The following is a 22,298-nucleotide window of genomic DNA, read 5'->3' as shown; positions in this document are numbered from 1 at the left end:
ACACAATTATTGGGTTGCAGGGCAAAACCCACTATTAAACCTAATCATGCACTCTTACCGGTAGAGTGAAGTGTGAAAGAACACAAGCAGTGAAAAATAAAACACACAAAACATCACCCTCCATCTTATTGTCAACAAGCAGAAAAGAATGTGTGGTGCACCCAAAAAACTAGTTAGTTACTTCCAAATAAACACTTTACATACCTGATCATTGAATCTGCAAATTATGGTGTTACCCGTGAAAGAATAGTGTTGCACTCTTTAAGTACATTTCTGAATGCCAGAAACCTTTACACCAAGGCTAAATGAAGCTGTTCTGGCAGCTCATGTTTTTCCAGCAGCATGTTTTCCTTATTTTGTTAGTTGCCTATATTTAGGCAATGTACAGTCTAAGTTAATAAATATTTACATTGAGAGAAATATTAAATGAAACTCAGAGGAACAATGGCTGCATGTGGTTGCTCCTTTTAATATCTTAATTAAAATAAATGATGGTTATTTTATTGGAACATGAGAAATCACCACATAATCATGTTTATGACTAAGCTGTGAAACTGTAAATGGTGCATTTTGATGTTATAGATTTTACTGCTTAGGACAGGAGTCCCCAACTCCGGTCCTGGAGGGCTATAGTGGCTGCAGGCTTTCATTCTTTCTGCTGCTAATTACCTTCTTTGGACTTAATTTTAATTAAGTTGTTTTTTAAGATTTGTTTAACTGAATTTCTTTCCTTAAATGGCACCCCGAAACAAAAATTAAATGTGAAGTGAGTGAGCCAACTAAGCCAAGGCTTCAGACTCCGGCCAAATTCACTCCAACCAGTTGCTTGTTTGTTAATTAAACCCATTCTTTAATTCCATCGCTTGTTGCTGCTCTCATTGTTGATTTTCTCTTTTCTAAGAGCACTGTTAAAATGTTTTGTGGACCTGAGCAGATCAACATTCCTGAGACCTTCATCTTTCTTTATTTTCACATATGGTATGATGGACACAGTTTGCTGGTCATGTTTTGGTTCATTTTGTATCTCATTATTGTTTGGCTGCTAATTAAGAAAACAGAAATAAGTACGGGTTCTGAGTCTTCGAGAGCAAGACAATTAAAATTAATTCAAAAGCAGTTAATTAGTAGCAAAAACAGGTCACTAATTTAAAAAAGGGTTAGAATGAAAACCTGCAGCCACTGTGACTCTCCAGGGCCGGAGTTGGGGAGCCCTGGCATAGGAGCTGAATAGTTCTCTACACCATTCTTTTTTGCTTCACATTAGTTGCCAAGCTAGTTTGTATTTGACCACTTTTTTCTTTACCAGCTGACAATTAACATCTACATGTAAATTACAAATTGGTCAACAGTGAAGAAGCTAATCTGATCTCATTTGACCTTGTTTGTATTCACCATCAAAATCTATTTGCATACTATACTTAAACATGGAATGGACTTCAACACTTGGGATAAACTCTAGCAAAGGAATTTATAATCCCAGTCCTCATTTGCAAAAAAAAAAAAAAAACTGTTTTAAAAGATATGGAAATGGCAACCCACTAAAGCCCCACTGTTCCTGCATAACTGTTTGCCACTTATTGCCATCGTATTGAAATCCTGATAGATCAAGCTTGCTTGCAGGTTTCACCCAGTCTGGAAAATCCCTTATGTCATCACGTTATTGAACACATGCACATATACCTGCAATAGTTAAGCGCCCCTTTCCTCCCATTTAGGAGCTTGGTGAGCCTATGATGAGTTACCAGCATTCCAATAAAATGTAAAACATTTTGTCCGCTGACCACAGTGTGCAGAATATTTGAGCGAGAACATCACAAATGTACACATGCTTTAGCATAGCTTTAGAATGTTGTTATTCTGACTGTAAACCAAAAATATCCCACGTTTAGCAAGGACGTTATTTTTTTCCCTCTTTCTGTTTCCTCCTTTGATAAATATATTGGTGAATGCATACTTTATTGTATGAAACAAATGTGATATGAATTTCACTAAAGTGTTGTGCAGTTGGACCTTATTTTTACAATTTGTTATTTGTAGAGGGTCTAGCGACTGCACTCTCGCACCATCAGTGACTGAATCGTCACTGCTATTAACAGCAACATAAAATTAGTCAAAAGAGACAGTGAAAGCCACTCTTTATTCAATCTCAATATGTGGAAATAGTTAACACTTTAGAATATGCAGTTTATATGCTGCCTGTTTATTAGCTGCTGCAAATGTATAACCCAAACAAAGCCTCTCAAGTCTTGTTATGTGGCACAGAGATGGATTCCCAGGCCACAGGCGTCTTGGCCTTGGTCAAGACAACAGGGCCCCCCTTTCCAAATCCCTGCCGAGAGCCAGAAACAACCTGTCGTCATGCTGCTAAACAGTGTGTTATTGATCCAAACGGCAATGTTCATTTGTACTTACAGGACAACAATCACAATTTAAAGCATACTGCAGAATACACAGTGATATTTTGTGTTGGGACCATTAGCATTCTCTTATAGAAGAACTGGCAACTGGGGAAAAGACCATGTTTATGTAAAGCTCTGGAAAATTTCTGGCACTTAATAACAAAAAATTTACCCTAAGAAAGCAATAATGTTGCACCCACCAACATGATGTTTAATATCTTAACTCAACCAACCAAGAAAGTCCAAATCCTAACAGTATAAATACAGTAAAAAAAAAGCACAACTAAAATAGAAGTGTACAATATTGATTTAAAAAATCAGTTGACCTGTCTTACAGAGGCTTATGTACACAACATTTCAGGTGGCCCAAAACCCTTGCCAGTGCACTTGTGTTCAGCTAACAAAACTGAGCTGGTTTAATATCCATGAGGGCAATTCTGGCAATTTATGTCCAAGGACCAGAGCCCAACATGCCATCTATAAGGGATCCATCTATGAAGTAGCAGTAATTGACTAATAGATACACTTTGGTGAAAGTGTTATCTTCAAATGAATACTTAACATATTTCCAGCTCTTTTAGGTGCTTGGACAATGAAGAGTCAATTTTTTAACTTCAGGATGGCATGATGAGAAGACAATAAGGAGAATGGGGTTTGCTTCCCATGTATTCCTTCATCATAGAGTTTGCATGTACTTCCTGTGTGTATGTACAGTAGGCTTCCTCCCAAAGTCTAACATCATGCAGTTTAGGTGAACTGGTGATGATAAACTGGTCAGTGTGTGACTTTGTGTTTTCCCTAATTTTAGATTGGTGCTGTGTCCAAGTGATGTTCCTGCCTTGACCCCGCAATCCTACCCTGGATAAGCAGGTTAAGAAAAACTTCATCTGGACAAATATCAGCAAGGTATACAGGTAAAATACCATTTATTATAAAGTGGTTCATCTGTTTGAAATGGGTGAATCCAAAACAGGCTATTGAAAAAGAAATGAAATGTAAGCTGCTCCGATTCATAGCACTGTACTTTTAGGTGCTAATTATTTACTGCTTAAATATTTGAAGAAAAAAATCTCTAAACATTTCTTTATTTATTTTTCATCATCTTTATAATGAGAACTGTGAGGCCTTTTTTTCCATAGAAAATGTTTTATTCTGAAGATATACTTTCAATGATAATATTTTTAAGTCTTTTCAATAAATAAATAGATGTATAAACAAATAAATTATGCAAATATTGAAATAAATGAATGATTAAATAATTAAGTAAACACATAAAGAAGTAATTTGTAAAATTAATTTTGCAACATATTTATTTATGCCTACATTTTATTATTTATTTTTGTCATGTATCTAATAGTATGTTTATTTATTTACAATAGTCTGAAATATTACTCTATACTTTAGTAGTGAATTCTTTCTATGAACATGAACTGGGGGGACTCAGGTCTCTTACAGGAGACAGTCACTTACATAAAGCAGGCGGCCTGTCACTTAGATGTTGGACACACCAAACAAGAAACCTTTATTTTAATTCACCCGATCATTGACAATTACATTATTTGAGCATTTACCTAAAGCAAACATGTAAGTCACAATGCAATACCTTATGTTATTTCTAGAGCTGAATGTACTTACAATGACTTGATTAAGGGTAACGTAAGAATTCAATGGTGGGTATTGAACTTGTGAAACTTGTGTTTTATAGTTCAGTGTCTTAACCATGTAGAAGTTCATCTGTATAATTTGCATAAGAGATCAGCAACAATTAAAACTGTCAAGGTGTCTTACCTTGGACCAAATGTTGTGAGCACTATGTCTATAGTGACTTTCTGTGCAATTTTACAATTGTCTTGCTTAGAACATCTAGAATTAAATAGCCAGAATTATAAATAAATATATGAAACAACCAAAATTATTCAGAATGTGGCCTTTTCAACATTTTTCTGTCCAACCTTTTATTTTAACTAATTATACTATGAGACAGATGGGAAATACAGGTATCACAATGGAAAATTTTATTTTAGTAGTTGTTGAAGATATAGCTCCCTGCTTTGGAGAATTCCTAGACAATGGTGTTACCCAAGTGGCTAAATTGTAACATTATATTAATTTGTCACCTCATTTATAGTATAACATATTAAATATTTAAAAATAACCTGGTCAGCCAGAAATGTAATTGAATTATGTTTGGAATGCTGCAGTACATGGTTATTACATTTAGTTTGCTTTTCATTTCCGCAGGAAAAATAGAATTTTCTTTTTTATTGATTTTAGTGCAGACCAGGTATCAAATAAGCAGTGACCTTGCATTTGTCCCGAAACTCCTGATGATACATTCATGTGAACACAACAAAATGAAAAACTGGGACTTCAAAAGTGGCAACTCCAAAAATGCCAGTAAACAAATGAATACAGCATTGATCCAATTTTAAGGCTACAAGAATATTTTCACTATTCAATTGTGTTCATTTTTATATACTTCACACATCACAAAGCGGTAGCAATAAAACAAAAATGAAATGTTCAAATATGTACACACAGAAATAGTCATGCAGTATGCATGCATATCTATAGAATTTTAAAATGTGTTAGGTTCTTAAAATATATAAATATTAATTAAGACTATTGCAAAAAATATGTGCCAAAACTTCACTATGCACCTTTCTGTCAGTGCTGTGTTGAAGTTTACTTTGTGCGTTTCTATGAAGCATCCAAGGATGGTTGCAACTGCCTCTTCTTTTTTGCTATACACTGTAGTTGTCTTTTGATTCATTTTTCTACCTTATTAATCTCTTAGTTTAATAACAACCTTGTGAACTAGTTTCTGTTTTTGGTCTGTAGAGTTCATAATTAATCTACAGCATATAATTTAGCAGAGGTTATGTATTACTGTTGTGGATTCCATTTCAAAGAGTATATTCACCCTCTAACCTCTTTTTTTACAAGTGGCCTATTATACTGTATTTGTATCAAATGGCTTTTAAGAAGCAGGCAATTAGCATTTGGCAAGCACTGGTGTTGCTGACAGTGAGTAAAACTGCTCTTCGTCAGTACACATGTTCTCACTGTTATACTGATTGACTGCAAACATTTACAATCACATTAAAAAGACTCATCTTGAAAAACTACATTTTTCTGCCAGCTTTTAGTGGAAAAGTTTCTATATGGTTGCCTCAGTCTGTGCTTTTATTAATTCATCATTTGGCTTCCATTTGCTGAAGTAATATCAACTTGCCATATTGTTTGTTGGAAACACAGTGTTTCCACTTTTAAATATTCAACACAAGAAGTATTGTTTTCTTTTTTTGATAATTAGGGTAATTTCTAGCTAATTTAACATTTTTTTGAGTCATTTTCATGAGTCTGTTAGTACATCATCTCACACATTTAAGACTTCCATCAAAAAACTGCAGACTGATCTTTATACAATCTCTTTAACTTTATACAATCCACATTTCATCATTGTCCAATCAGTCACTGAGGATTTTTGAAGGAAGGTGTGTCCAACTGTCAGAGATATATGTTAAAAAGCAACAACGTCTTGCATCATGAGGAGACTTTGACATTCCTAGGACAGCCATTCTAAGAATTTAGCGGAATATGCCAATTTACACTTAATTGGATGAACCTTAATTACCCCGGTTGATAATGTTCACATTAGTGAACAAGTTACATAGCATGTCTGAGACCACCAATGTAACATTTTGTTTTCTTTTAGACATAGAACAATACTAATGACTTACCATGTGTTTTATTAGTAGTATTTTTAGACATTCATATTTTTCTTTTGTTTTTGTGACATAGTGAAGGTAATTTCCATTTACTTGCTCCAAACATGCAGTCATATTCAGCAACCTGGAGGAGATAATTGTGCCTCAGACTTATGTAAAGACACAGCACCAGATGATAATAACACATTATCTTAAAAGGTGCTCGAATCTGAAAGTTGAACTGGAAGCCCTGATAATATTTTGAATAAGAAAATGAAAACTAACAGAGCCAAGATTTAAAAAAAAACTGTATACTACCACATGTTTTATTGTTCCCAGCAGATGTCATAATGTCCATTAAGCATCATAAGTGCTGCTGAATTGCAATCTAAGAATACCACATTTTTTACTACAGTGAAAAGGACGTCCATTTACGAACAGGGCATTTGGTGTTTCCTCTTTTAAACAGCATTGTAACACTACAAAGATCATAAATTCTGTATTAATTCATTTATACGTGTTCGCAAAAATCTTTCATAACTGCAGCGATCAACCACAACATTAAAACTACTGACAGGTGAACTGAATAACATTGATTATCTTGTTACAACAGCACCTGTCAAGGGGTAGAATATATTAGATACATTAGACTTCAAGTGAACAGTCAGTTCTTGTGATGCGTTGGAAGCAAAATAAATGTATAAAAGTCAAATTGTAATGGCTAGATAACTGAGTCAGAGGATCTCCAAAACAACAGGTGTTATGGAGTGTTCCTGGTATGTTTGTTTAATACCTACCAAAAGTGGCCCAAGGAAGGACAACCACTGAAACAAAAAACAGAGCCATGGAGCAATGGAAGAAGGTGGCCTGATCTGATGAATCACATTACCTTTTAGATCATGTGGATGGACGGGACCATTTGTGTCATTTACAAGGGAAGAGATGGGAGCAGGTTGCACTTGGAAAGAAGACAAGCAAACAGAGACAGTGTGAGGCTCTGGGCAATGCTCTGCTGGTAAACTTTGGGTCCTGGCATTCATATGGATGATACTTTGACATCTATATATTGCTGCAGATCATGTACACCCTCCATGGCAATAGTATTCCCTGATGTCAGTGGCCTCGTTCAGCAGGAAATGCCTTGCCACATTGCAAAAATTGTTCAGGAATGATTTGAGGAACATGACAAGGTGTTCACTTGCCTCCAAATTCCCCAGATCTCAATCCAATTGAGCATTTGTGGGATGTCATGAAAAAATAAGTCTGATCCATGGAGGTCCCACCTCACAACTTATAGGACTTAAATGATCTGCAGCTACAAACTTGGTTCCAGATACCACAGGGTACATTCAGAGGTCTCATGAAGTCAATGCCTTACTGGGTCAGAGTTGCTTGGGCGGCACAAGGGGAACCTACACAATATTAAGCAAGACGTTTTAATGTTGTCACTGATCGGTGGGACCTAAACATTATTTGGCAGGGGGTTTAAATGTTGTAGCTGATCGGTATAAAGCAGCGTGTTAAATCATTTGTCATATAACAGTTCTCTGATCCACAGTTAATTGCTAATGCTTTTTAAACTGGATCCCTTTTGCATTGACCTAAGCGATAGACAGTGGTTGTCAATATTAAATTCACATACTCACAGTGCCTTTAATATTTAGGATTACTAATATTTACACTTGAATTTATAATTTTTTAAAATGAAATGCATTAATGTATTTGTAGGATTATTCTATATCGATAAATTAAATTGACTTAAAAAATCTACTTTTTTTAATTACAGATTTATAACTTGATAATATTTATATGCTTTTAAATGTTTAGAAGAATTGGTATTCTACATTGCTGCTAACTTTACTTTAAGACACGTTTTGTGTATTCCAGCTGGATATTTGGAGGTGTGTTTGTGATTGATTTTGCGTTCATCTTATGAACAATAAGTGCCTGATTATATATTTATTTATACATTTTGTACTAATGGTTATTAAATGGTGACATTATATTTAATTCAAATTGCTTTTCACAACTTAATTTCATTCCATTCCAGGACCATAAACAAAACCATAAAAGTCAACTTTTTTATTGATTTTAATTAGAAGCAAATAACATTCCATGCAATCAAGTCAAACTTAACAAAGCAAAATTCAGTCTCCACCCAAGAGAAAGAGAGGAGAGCCAACAACCAAAGCTAATCTTTAATTGCAGCAAGAAAGGAAGAGTATCCTTCTCCACAAAATGGAAGCTTATTCAAAAATGTTATTGATTATTTCCAGCCATATTTAAAAATGCTTTGAACAGATCCTCTAAGTGAGAATTTGATTTTTTCCACTTTCAAATAGTATATAACATCAGTTACCCACTGACTTGAAAGTGTGGGGGGTGGGATTCTTCCAGTTGAGCAAGATAAGTCTACGTGCTAGTAGTGTAGTAAAGGCAGTTACAGTTTGTTTGTCCTTCTCCACTTTAAGGCTGTCTGGGAGAGCACCAAACACAGCTGTTAATGGGTTAGGAGGGATTGTGACACCAAGGCAGTCTGATAGGCACGCAAAGATTTTTGTCCAAAATGTTGTTAATTTGGTGCACACCCAAGACTTGTGGCCCAGTGAGGCTGGAAATAGATTGCAATGTTCACAGGTTGAGTCTTGCCCTGGAAACATTTTGGGCAATTTTAAACAAGATAAATGCATTTAATAAAAGATTTTAAGGTGAATGATTGAATGATTTAGGCATATGGAACTAGAGTGAATTCTGCACATGGCTGCCTTTCCTGAAATGTTAAGTAAGAGATCATTTCCCCAATGTTCTCTGGGATTTTTGAAAGGAAGAGACTTTAAAATGTTTTTGTAAATTGTAGAGATGATACCTGAGTCTTCAAGACTGATCAATTTTTCTTCTGGAATGGTGAGGAAAATTGGGCAGGTTCTGTTTAGCAAAGTGTCTATCTTGAAAGTAGTGGAAGAATTATGTTGATGAGAAGTTAAATTTAAAGTGTAATTGTCTGTAGGATGTGTAGACATTATCTATGTACAAGTCTCTGAGTGTTTTAATCTCAGACATTTTTCAAACATTAAATGTTGTGCATGTTTAAGAGAGTGATAAAAGGTGGTTGTCATGTGGAAGCACAACAGATAAGAGTTCTTCTGTCTTAAAGTTCTTCCTTCATTGGTTCCATATACTGAAAGAATGAAGGGCAATTGAATTATTAGTGTTTTGATAATAGTTTATATTTCCTGGGGCACAGGAATATGAAGAAGCACTGCAAGATTTTATTTCTATTGCAGACCAGGTTTGTGTGTATTCAATGATTTGTGTTGATGTCCAGGCCTGTATGGCCTGAAGATTTGCTGCCAAGTAATAAAACTGAAAGTCAGGTAGTGCCAAACCCCTTCTGCTTTAGGTTGTTGTAGAGTTGCCCTTTGGATGTATGGATGTTTTGAATTCCAAATAAATTAAGTTATTATTGAGTCTAATTTCTCGAAAGACGATTTGTTAATGTGGATGCTCTGAAATAGGAAAAGAAGCTTAGGAAGTATGGTCATCTTAACAATATTGATTCTCCCTGCTAATCTAAGATTTAATCCATGCAGACAGCAAAACTTTGTTGAAAAAGAACTTTAGATTTACTTGTGATATTTCTGCCTACATATTTAAACTGATCTGATAAGATAAATGGGAAGGTGTCCAGTCCAATGTTGTGAGCTAGAGAATTCAGTAGAAAAGCACACTTTTATTCATACTGATTTTGAGTCCAGATATCTTTTAAAAATCTGCTAGTGCTTTTAGGTCTGTCGGCATGGGAGTTTGGGTGTCTGATATATACAGTATGTACCATATCATCTGCAAATAATTTAATTTTCTTTTCAAGTCCTTCTCTGAAAATCCCTTTATCTCTGATGCAAGTCAAATGAAAATATTTATTTTTGTAGTGGACTTCAGGATGGGTTTTTTTAGTCATACCTGAACTATAAGACGAGTTTTGGAAATGCACGAAAAAATACCTCAATTTGCAGGAATTGTAATGTTGCTCATTAACATCTATGATTTGTTGTTTTGGGGAATCCTCTCTAGACCACAAGAAAATATTTTTCAGATAGTTAACTATTCAAAGTGAATATTTTCAATTCTTTATGAATACTCTTGATGTAATTTTATGCTTGATTATACTATTACAATGTTTTCTTCTTCATCCATGCCTATGAATGCATTTTACATAAAGTTGGCCTAATTTTGTGTGCTTGACCTGATGATTGCAAGATTTTTTCACACATAAACAGAGGGTTAATTTTTTCATAAACATACCAGGTCTTGACCTGAAACTTGCTGGGTCAGGTTTAACGAAATCAACTTGAACTTTGTTCACACATGACCTTGATCTTTCAATTTACTTTAAATTTGTGGTATGGCCTGACTGTACAAGGGGCTGATATTATTGAAACTTTACTTGAGACCAGAAACTCTAAGAAGTGGATTAGCAGGGGTATGCATGTTATATGTGCAATTAAATATGTCTTATTTAATTTTGATATTTTTAAAGTTAAGGTGATTTTTGAAGAGATATGGTAGTAGATGATCAAATACAGGGATTAAACATTATTCATTAGAAAAAATATAATAACTGCAGGTTTGTAGATTTCCACACACATCTTTCTGATATTTGACAAAGGTCTTTTCAAACTGTTAAAATGCAATAAAGTGGTCTGAAGTCACTGCCTCCTGGGTAGTATTTTTGATACTGCAAGCTGCATATGCAGATGTTGTTAGAAGCGCCACTGGTCAAATACTCTTCTTCAGTGCAGGAGATTTAGCAAACTGCAGAAACTATTTTCATTCCTTTTTTCAAATATATAACAAGAGTTATAGTTGAGAGTATATAGTTTAGCAGAAACTGAGAAACCTCAAATTAGAGGCTTGTAACAACTTTGGAGGAAATCACGAACACATTTTGCTGTAACTTTAACAATCAAAGGCAAGTTACAATTTTCAATTATCAGGTGTCAAAATTACTCTAAATCCACGTTTGGAAATGTACAATCTGCTTAAAGCACAAGTGTAATTATTCAGCGTGCTAAATGAAAAATAAATGCTTTTGCTGATACTCTGAAGCTGTTGTAGTAGTTGTTGGAATGAGTTTTTTTTTCCCTCTCTTTAAACACCTAACTTTAACTTTAGTGTTTGTCTATATCCTCACACTCCAGTATACATGGAACACGTTCTTTTATCTTAAATTGTTGTCCTCATAAGGGTTTGAAGTGCTTTGTATCTGAGAAAGATATGCTTCTTGATGTCTAATCTGTTAAAACAAATAAATGATAATTTTCTGAATTTTTAAAAATGTCATTGTATACAATAAAAACTACAACGGTCTCAATGACCAGGCTTCCGTTTTTAAACCAGAGGGGTTTATAAGGAGAAACGTAACTCGGCAGCAATATGGAAAAGTAGGAACAAACGACGAATAGGATGCAAGTCCATTGCAGGCCACATTCACCCTAAAACCATATATTATGATTGGTTAGGAAACTGTAGTCATCACGGAACATCCATAGGAAAACATGATTAATAAACGCAGAAGGTGATTAAACGGGGACTACAAGCGTAGTATGAGCTTTGGTGGCAATTTATCAACTGCACTGCAAATGCATATTCCCTCGCAGGTACCTCAATGAAATAATCTGTCATAAAACACTTCAGGAAACAATATTTTGTTAAAGTGACGAGTTTACGGTACAATTTAGACGTCTGTTATGGGAAATCCTAGATTCCGACTCGGATGCCGGATACAGAGCGTTTGCACAAATTCGATCAGCGCAGTCTGGGGGCACCAGGACCCCGCGCAGTTCGTTTCTCAGACTCCTCCTAGTTTCCTGTGTCAATCTTGACATCAGCCGGCGAGTCTAGCTTGTATTCTAGTGGCTGCGCTCAGATCAGCGGCATGCTTCACGGAGATATGTACCTTTCGTTCCCCTCAGCACCACCGACATGGATTGCAAAACCCCCGCTCTTCTTTTGATCTTGTCATCCCTCATATGTCGAGGAGAAGCGAGTAGCCACCCCCCAAATGAAGGTAAGACTGCACGGGCAATACAACGAGTTTGAGAGCTTGGGTGATGCTCAACTGTTCTTAAACGTGGTACGAAAATGAAAAAAGTAAAGGGGTGTAAATGCACAAGTCAGAAAAATGGAGAGCTCACAAAAAAGTATAGGTGAAAAGTCGATGACATTAATAGGTTTGTAATGGCGAGCACACACTGTTTTAACTTTCTTTGGGCGACGATATGTGTTCAAGAAGGCAAATTAAGCATGCTTCTATATTTAAAAAGAACTTTCAATTGGAAACACGACAGTACATATGTTTGCAAACGGGTCTGGTTGATGCGAGTGCCCGTTTACTGCACTGTCAGTAATAAAGCATCACTCGCAACACCGTTTCCCGGGACTGCTTTCCAAATCCCTTGCTTCCGAAGCAGTTATGTCATTACGCGTACAGGGATGAGAGAGCCGGAAGACGTTTTCATGTTGGTCTTCCTGCACTTTTATTCGGTATTTCGCATACAGTCCCATTCGAAAAAGATTAACATAACCAGTAAAAATATAAACGTATAAAAATGCAAATGACAGGGAAGATCCTGGCGAGCAGCCTTTCAATTCCGAGTGGTGTGCACGTGTGACAGGTAAGTAGGTGTGCGAGTGCAGTAACACTCCGTCTCATACGGCTTTATTGGCCAAGCTTTGGCCGTCGCGCAATATAAAACAACTGATAGGGTGTCGCACTTCAGGTTTGTGTAGTTAAAAATGCAGCGAAAGTGTTATTTGTCATATGTTTTATTAAAAGAAGCAGCGTATTTAAGATCTTGGCATTTAGGCTTGAAGCATAGTTTAATTTCGTGTCTCCTAAAAGTTCTTTTTGACTTCATCTTTCTACAAAGCATCACAGCAACATATTTTATGCAGTCGGTAAAAAGACTACCTACATAAAGCAGCATGCACCATAGTACTTATTATTGGTTATATTTGTTGCAGTTATTAACGCGGCTAACAACTTTCATAGTAAGATTAATAAAACAAGTCATTTGAATATTAATAGAACCCATCATGTCGTGTCAAAATGTACACAAAGGGGCATGTTGCAAAATTTGAACTATTGAACGTGTATAGCGGCCAACATAACTTTGACAAGTTAACATTCGTTAAATTTCAGATGTTTGTATAGATTTCTGACTTGTTAAAACTTGTAATTTGACTATTTAGATAGTTAATATACAATAAATATTGTTAAGTTAGAGCCATGTGAAAAATGTAGTTTTATTGTTTTAATCGGGACGAATTGCGTGGATAGTGGGATAGGATTCGTGCCCTTAAAAAGAAAAAAAAAAGTATTTGTATTTATATTCCTTGCTTGGTCCAAAGTGAGTTAACAAGCTTAACGTATGTTTCTAGTTAAAAAAATAATCTTACAGTATGTGTCATATACGCCGTTTAATCATCTTTGAAAGATTTTGTAGTACACCTCATAGATAACCTAAAACGACCAATTTGGGAGTATGTACAAGCGAGTGTACATTTGTGTTTTTAAGGTTATTGAAAGCCCGAAAGTGTCACATTGATCGTGATGAAAAATCCAAATATTAGAAGTAGTCACACAAAAACTCAATGGTTAACCCCATCTCTGCGAAATCCTTGTATGCCTGTTTGTAATATGTAGTATACGCAAATGGAGCAACAGATCAGCAATTTTTTTACTAAATCATAAATTCGGCGCAGAAATCCAATATTGATATAACTCATATAATTTCCATTATTATATATTAAAGAGAACAGAGATACTGACCCTTTTTTATCCGAGCTTAAATCAAGTTACCATTTTTTATTGTGATATTTTACAACATTAATTCTTCATCTGGCGTGGCCCTGCCGAGCAAATCGATTTATTTAACATATAAAACGGTCCCTTCGACTGCATCTGTGGCATAAACATTTTCATGAGATTGGATTCTTGGCCGACTGCTAATAAATACTATCTTTTATTCTTTCTTTGAAAGGGTCTAAAGAGACTAATTTTTATTATCTAATAAATCTCGCAAGTTAACACTTGACCCAGGTCACTAAAAGCAGTTAATGGCGCAATTTGTTTGAGCTTTTACACGGCCTCAATTGCTTTGATAATATTTTCACTGCACAGACAGGAAACCCTTTTGCACTTAGAAGCGCTGGCACTATTTCAAATGATACTAGAAATCGGAAAGATTGGGCAATCGCCGTTTTTAATGGTATAGACTGAGTAAGTAGGTCATATAGTGTACCTTTTTAATTATATTACTAAAGAAATCCATCGGGAGGACTGAGTGTTTTTCTTGTGATTTCTAAGATTCTGACAGTGTTTTTGAGATGCGAGTGTTTGCTGTCATTTTTAAAAGGTCTGTCGTTTGAAGTGTGCTATGGCCTTTTGATGGAATATCCTTTCTTATAGGTAAATGCTTTTGTCCTATGCCCTTTGCTATGGGTTAAACGTTATCGGGAATATGAAACTGTTTCCTGGAATCGTTTTATTATTAAATGAGTTCTTCGACTTGTTAGTGCGCCAACTAGGCAATTTCTTAGTTTGGTATGATTTTTAAATATATAATTGAAGTGCATTACATAAACAAATAGCTGCAACACGGCTTTATATTAACAATATAACTTTAAGCATTTGAGATGAATAGGTTAAAGAAACATAACTGTTGAGAAATATTTTAAATATGTTTATATGCACATAATGGGATTTTAGGCAAATAATGGTTGTAGAATAAATAGGAATAAGATTTTCTATAAATGACAGTAAAGTAGCTGTAAACGGTATGTTTGAAATCACAGGGTTTGTGCGCGCGCATATGTGATCGCGCATCTCCGAGTGGATTGCTTTAATATGTGACATAGATTTCCAGTCGAAACAGTCACTACGAGGTGTCTGGCGTCCGTTGTACCTGGGAGAGCTTCCAGGCAGTGGCGACACGAGGGAGCCTGCACATCTGCTGGTACAGCTTGGCAGCCTTCTTAGCAGTAAGCCGGCCGCCGGGCGTCATTGTGGAGCCTGAACTTGGACTCGTGTCACTGGGATCGCTTCTCTCGCAAGTGCATTTCTCAGGAGGAAAATGCACGATGTTGTTTGGAAATAATGTATGAACAAGGCTTATCGTGGTGCATTGTGTCACTTCGGGGCTCCTTGAGACTAGATCGTAAGCCGGCAAATCCCAGATGCCCTCCCGTTGATGACTTGTAGTGGTTAAAAGCAAAGGCAAAAGCAAGAGAGGTATATTCCTGTTAGCAATATGCGTTACTTCTCGAAGATGAGATTTTAAACGCAAATATGTGGTGTGAAGTTATAGCTGGTGATACGCCCTTGATCGTTTTAATCTAATACATTGCTCTGGGGAAATTGCCTTGTGCTGTAAATCAAGTTAAAATGCAGAGTGCGTGTTTATGTATCAGTCTGTCCATTATCAAACTTGCTGTCTTCGCTTCTGGCTGTCAGTGGTCGAGACCTGTCACCTGTCCAATGCATGTTGATTACATTAATACGCGTTACGCCAATACTCGCCGAACTCTCAAATTGGATTTATCCGGTTTAAAAATGGTATGTAGTTTGTTCTGCGCAGAGATAAAATCATGCTAACATGTTCAAGAAAAAAAAGCGAAAATCCTTTTGATGTACAAGTTTCACGTGATAATTTCGGTTTCATCTCTACTACTCTCTAAGCAGTATAGCGCAATGAAAGATAGCTGACACATTATCCGCCGTGTCATTAGTTTTTGTGTTTGATTCAGTTTTGAAAAGTGTATCGGAAATGTATAGGTACTGATTGTTAATTGTGATTTTATTGGCTGACATCTCAGGATTATAGATACGCAATTCCATTCTCTACCCGAGTTGAATCCACAAAGTTCTTGTATATTTAACATCGCTTATCGCCATCATGGCCCTTTAAAGATGTCAAGTTTATAGTAAAATGAGCCACCTTGGATTGCGATGTCGCACTTGTTGGACAGATCTGCGTATGAAGGGACCGCGATTTTTTCCAATTTGCTCAAGTGCGCAATGAAAAGACCAACAGCTATTGAAATGTACAGCATCCTCAAAGAACAAAGGTGATATTTCATAAGAGAGAGGAGAACGTTTGAGTTTATTCACCGAAGTCGCTATCGTTATATCAGTATGCATCATGCCCACTGTGTGTTTTTTGGTTGCGCACCGCTGAGACTATCTGACTAGAATCCGAACTATAATACAAAAATATCAGACGAAGATAACCCATGGTTCCGTTTTTCATCTGTACAGAACATACAAGGAGGTTGCAGGTTTGTGTAATAATTAAGTGACTGACTTTGCTGTTTTTTGCCAAAAGCTGTTCGAGTAACTTAACGGAGACATCTTCTGGTGTCAATCGAAAAGCGCTCCGGTGCTTCAACTTGACGTTTCCATAGCCCAGGTAAAAATCCACATAACAAGAGTAGGAACACATGACAAATAGCTCAACCTTTCTTTTTTTATTACTTTTATTATTTCGCGTACAGGATGAAAGCATTCATTGCAAACCGTAAATTAAAACGAACTGTAATTCACCGTCGAACCTGACATTACGTGAGAAAAATGTAGAGTTGACTTTTCAAATTTCTTTTACAAAGAATGAAAGCGTGAGTACAAAATTATCAAGAAAGGTTTTCATAATAAGATGTGCATATTCATTAAAAAAAAAAACAAAGAAAACTTTTAAAAATGTATTTAATACACTTGGGCGTCATTGATTATTTAATCCCCCCTTAACCCAAATCAATCTTTGTCACCTTTGATAGTAACTAATGCTCATATAACGCAAGTATTCAAGCCTGGTTGCTATACACTTTTCTTTTTAAAAACAAATGCACGCGCAATTGCGAGATATCTATAATAACTGCATCCTTCTGAAACTGATCTTGTACTTTAAAAAGATGGGACAGAGTCCTGCACCAAGGTAAAAAAAAAACAAAAAAAAAACGAAACAGTTTAAGAAAATAGATGGATGAACGCACGCAGTTTATACGCTAGACCTGAGAATGTAGTAGAGGACCGTATGGTCAGTTCCCACCACTCGTTCAGTATAACGAAAATAATAAAAAGAAAACCTGCGCGCAAAATAATCAACATACATCTGTACACTTTTTTCAGATAGTGCCACCCGGGCCAATGTTATGTAATTATTATCTGAAATCAACGTCAGACGGTGGCGGCTCAGAATAAATACATAAGCATGAACAGAGACAACTCTTTTTAGAAAAAGTGTGTCATGCCCTTTAAGTTTTGTGAGAAAAAGTCGGCTCAGATGATTAACGCGTCTTAAAAAAAAAAAAAAACCAGACGTCTTTTTAAGCAAAGGAAAACTTATCCAAGAAGTGTTCTGCCTTGACAAGACCTACCAGGTTATAAAATTGACACGGAAGGATTTAATGCTTTGGTTTGACCCTTTGTTGCTTTCTTTACGTTTTTGCGGGCTCGTTACTGTAGGTATCCTGATTGTGAATGGATTGCCCTTCTCAGTTCTGTATTGATTGATTTCGCGATATTGATTGTTCCAGAAGCGAGTGAAGAATGTCTAACTAGCGGGACGGTTGTAATATTTTGAGCATGTTATTGATTAAAAGTAACAAGAAATACTTTTTGTGTTTGTCTTCATTTTTTAAAATCCCTATACATGCTATGACAAAAACGTTATAAAATATTGCACTGCCATTATTCCCCCATTTCATTCATCTTAACCAGTCAACATAATGACATAAGTCAAAGGGATCAGGTGAGAAGTTTAAAGAAATAACGAGCCTATAAAACTTAAAGAAGAAACCCTGAATTGCAAGAACAAATTTTTAAATCCCACATTCCCACTTATTTGCTGTTTCTATGAATGTTTGTGGGAAAAGTGGACAGATAATTTGCAAGATTGCTGTCTGTTCCGTAATTTAACATTGGACTTAACTGAACAATAAAGTCTGTGAATCATCCATCCATCCATTATCCAACCCGCTGTATCCTAACTACAGGGTCACGGGGGTCTGCTGGAGCCAATCACAGCCAACACAGGGCGCAAGGCAGGAAACAAACCTTGGGCAGGGTGCGCACACACACACCAAGCACACACTTGGGACAATTTAGAATCACCAATGCATAACCTGCATGTCTTTGGACTGTGGGAGGAAACCGGAGTACCCGGTGAAAACCCACGCAGACACAGTTAGAACATGCAAACTCCACGCAGGGAGGACCCGGGAAGCGAACCCGGGTCTCCTAACTGTGAGGCACCACTGTGCCACTGTGCCGCCCAATCTGTGAATCATTTTTACATAAACATGTTTTAAATACTCAAGCTTTGTTGTTAAAAGCTGTTACTGATAGTGATCTTCTTAAATGCCTTTTTTATACGTGACATGTCATCGTTTTTATGTTAAGAGTTCAAGAAATTTGCATAGCACAAATAAGTGACACAATCATTGTAACAGAGCGTGGGACACTAGTTGGTTTAAACTGGCAACCTTGTGCTTTACAATCCAATGAGCTACCTAGCCTCTCTGCTTTTATTATCAGTCGATTGTATCCTTATCTGCATTTGAATGTTTAATTAATAAAATATCGGCTGCAATTTTTTTGAATGCTGTGGCAATATAGCACTTTTCAGAGTGGATTTAAAAATTACATACTTCAGTCTGTTAAAAAATGAAGCTTGTAAAATTTAGTATTGGTGAGTTTCTTAGCCAATGCCTACAAGGATAATACAAGATTTTCTTAGTGACCAATTTTTAAGCCTTGCAATCTCTCAATGAGCATCATTGCAAATTTTTTTAAGCTAAATTATGCAGCTTAACATTATTGCCTCTTTAATTAGATATTTTATATAACTTTTTGACCTAGTTTGAACTAAATAAATTGCAGATAAAATTTTTTTAGCAAAAGTAAGATATTAGAAATACCATGACAGTAAGAGCCAAACATTCAGAAAAAGTTCCATCGCTTAATTTATTGATCAGTGTCAGTTTGCTCAGTTAAAAACAGCTGATTTCCTACATAAGGTTCCCATAGTTCATTGCTTTAAAGAAACAGCTTCCTTCAATACACTTCTGTGCTCTTAACATATTTGATAAAATTGGTTTATTTACATATATGTTTGTGCAATGTGGAAATAATCCTAATCAAATACACTAACAAAAGGGAAGAGTTGTGTAGAATTCTTTTTTTGAAAGTAGAGCAAGTACAAAGATTTGTGCATTTGTATGAGGTGTCAGGGATTAGTAGCCATGTAGGGGGCTGGCAAACCATAATGTCTAAATCTGTTGCAAGAAGTGTTAAAGAGTTTTGATATTGATTTCAGACGGTGTTGTATTGTATAACAAAGAGCACCCTGAGTTTGACTTCCTGTCTTGTCATTGTGAATTTATTTTGAGGTTGTTTTTGTATGTCACTGTCTAATACAGCCTACTTTATCCCATCGTGGTGGCCAGAAAGAACCACCAGATATGCCTATTTCAGGATTCTTGGTGATCAGGAGTTACGTACTCTCAGATTTCACTCTCAATCCAGATAGTTTTGTTTTAAAACAATTGTTTATTTTATACTACTGTATATTGAGTGCCATGAACATATGTGCTCCTTCTTGATTTTCTATATTGTTACAAATTTGTGACACTGAATATTTGTAGGTCTTCAATCAAAGTCATGTATTAGATAAAAGACAGCTTTGTGAACATGTTTTTAAAACCTATTTCATTAATCTAGTAAACAGAGTTACTCAATACCAACTGGTGCTGTGTGAAAAAATAATTGTCTCCTAGTTAAATTAGCCCAATTAAAGTGATAATTAGAGTCTTGTGATATAGCAAAGCCAGGCTTGATTACAGTAAACTCTGCTCCATATAAACATCACTTATTTTGACCCTTACCATCACAGTCACCATGCCAGCACAAAGATTCAACAAGCACATGTTGTCACAAATTCGTGAACAGATGATTTACAAAAAAAAGTTTTGGTATGTACTAGTCTGGAAAGGGCTACAAAGTCATTTCTGAGCTTTTGGGACTCAGCAGAAGCTAAGCGAGAGCCATATTCTAAAAATGGAAAACACTTGCAACTGTCGTGAATCTTACAAGGAGTGGCCTGACAAAATGGCTGCAAGGATACGGCATAAAATCATCCAGAAAATCACAAAGGATCATTAAAATACATCCAGTGAATTGCAGGCGTCTTTTGCGCCAGCAATGGCAGTGTTCATGTGCCTACAGTCAGAAAAAAAAATGGGCAAAATTGGGCTAACCCAGAAGAACATAGACAGTAAATGCAAACTTCTCATTTGCCAGTAGGCCTGAGATTTTTTTTGGGAGATTAGAAAAAGTGAGGGAAGGATCAGATGGTGGTAAAGTGAATGGGAAAAAAGTAAGAGTCTAAAGCAAGTGTGTGAACCTGCTAATGAAATCCAGCAAGGCAAGACCATTTTTTTTTTTTTGGCCATTTACAAAAAGAAAAAAGAGGAAGTCAAAGAAATCCTGCCACAAGCATTTTAATATGATTGTGAAAGCAGCAAGAAGACCACTCAGCCTATAATGTATCTTATAGTGATGAAGGCATTTAACAAAAAATTAGAGACAGGTGTGACCCCACTTCCTGAAGTATGCCTTCTTGAAAGATGACTGGGAAAATTTAAACACAGAAATTGAAATAAAATCCCCAGAGTAGTGGAACAGTACAAAAACTGCCAATGTCCACTTTCCCCTTCCCTTCTGTACATGCCTGAGTACAGACCATGAAGATCTGAACTTCCCAGCACAATATGACCAGTGTGTCAGTGAATAAGTTATGTGCTGCAGTGTTCTGTGGAAATGTTGAAATTTTCTACAAAGTCACTATATAAAAGTCTACTGCTGGTTGTTTTTTGTGATCATGCGTTGGAGAAAATGGGATTCAGTGAGGGTCTTTCATGGTTTTGGTCCATCTGTGTCCACAGTACTGTCATTATGAGATAATTCAACCACTGAATTCTATGTAATTCAACAACACGCTTGTGTAGAGTGTTCACTGACTTGCATAGTATGGCCATTGGATGTGCTTCTGCAGCTCAGTCCTTTATCCCATACAGCAGTTTATTTCAAAGCATCAGATTGGTGTTTGTCCTTCCATTTCATATTCAGAAGGCAAACAGCCACAGATTAAAGACTCTAGCAGATACACAGTTTAGTTTCCAGTCATCAAGTACGAGGGACATTCAAAAAGTTTCAGCACATTTTATATTTTCGTTAACAATGGTGAAGGCGGGAGGAGTAGTAATTGGGCTAACTGAATGAAAAATGTTAATAGAACAAAAATTAGTTACGTGTAAATTCCATTCACTCTTTACTATATTGAAAATACTACAACAACACATTATTTGATGTTTATTTTGTTTTTGTTTTTTGTAAATATATATTCATGCCAAACTTGAGCTGAACCCGAGCGGTGTTTTGTTATTGGACTTCTGTGCCTGTCATGGATTATCCATAACAAACACCATGTTCAAGCATAGGGGTGTTCATATGTGCACTTGGCACCAGAACACCTTAGGTGATCGACTTTGTGGTCGTGTCGTCGGACCTGTGGCCACATGTCTTGGACACTCGGGTGAAAAGAGGGGCGGAGCTGTCAACTGATCACCATCTGGTGGTGAGTTGGCTTCGATGGTGGGGGAGGATGCCGGTTAGGCCTGGTAGGCCCAAACGTGTTGTGAGGGTCTGCTGGGAATGTCTGGCAGAGTTCCCTGTCATAAGTAGCTTCAACTCCCTCCTCTGGCAGAAGTTCGACCATGTTCTGAGGGAGGTGGGGGACATTGAGTCCGAATGGGCCATGTTCCATGCCTCTATTGTTGAGGCAGCTGACCGGAGCTGTGGCTGTAAGGTGGTCGGTGCCTGTCGTGGTGGCAATCCCCGAACCTGTTGGTGGACACCGCCGGTGAGGAATGCCGTCAATCTGAAGAAGGAATCCTACAAGACCCTTTTGTCCTGTGGGACTCTGGAGGTAGCTGATAGGTACCGGCAGGCCAAGCGGAATGCGGCTTCGATGGTTGCTGAGGGAAAAACTCGGGCATGGGAGGAGTTTGGGGAGGCCATGGAGAACGACTTTCGGATGGCTTCGAGGAGATTCTGGTCCACCATCCGGCGTCT

General features: G+C 36.7%; 1 protein-coding gene across 5 annotated transcripts in view; it reads left to right on the top strand.

The window, feature by feature from the left end:
• The first annotated feature begins 12,007 nt into the window (after positions 1-12,007).
• Positions 12,008-22,298, top strand: part of epha3 (eph receptor A3) — a 205,817-nt gene continuing 195,526 nt past the window's right edge. For all 5 annotated transcript variants that reach the window (XM_039744973.1, XM_039744972.1, XM_039744971.1 and 2 more), the window contains exon 1: positions 12,008-12,176. In XM_039744973.1, the coding sequence (XP_039600907.1) occupies positions 12,092-12,176 (85 nt within the window). In that variant the 5' untranslated portion in view covers positions 12,008-12,091. The remainder of the gene's footprint in view (positions 12,177-22,298) is intronic.

The sequence above is a fragment of the Polypterus senegalus genome, chromosome 2 (assembly GCF_016835505.1).
Source record: "Polypterus senegalus isolate Bchr_013 chromosome 2, ASM1683550v1, whole genome shotgun sequence".
In the NCBI taxonomy this organism is placed as follows: domain Eukaryota; kingdom Metazoa; phylum Chordata; class Cladistia; order Polypteriformes; family Polypteridae; genus Polypterus; species Polypterus senegalus.
The sequence above is the reverse complement of the archived record's forward strand: the minus strand, read 5'-3'. Positions and strand labels throughout refer to the sequence as shown.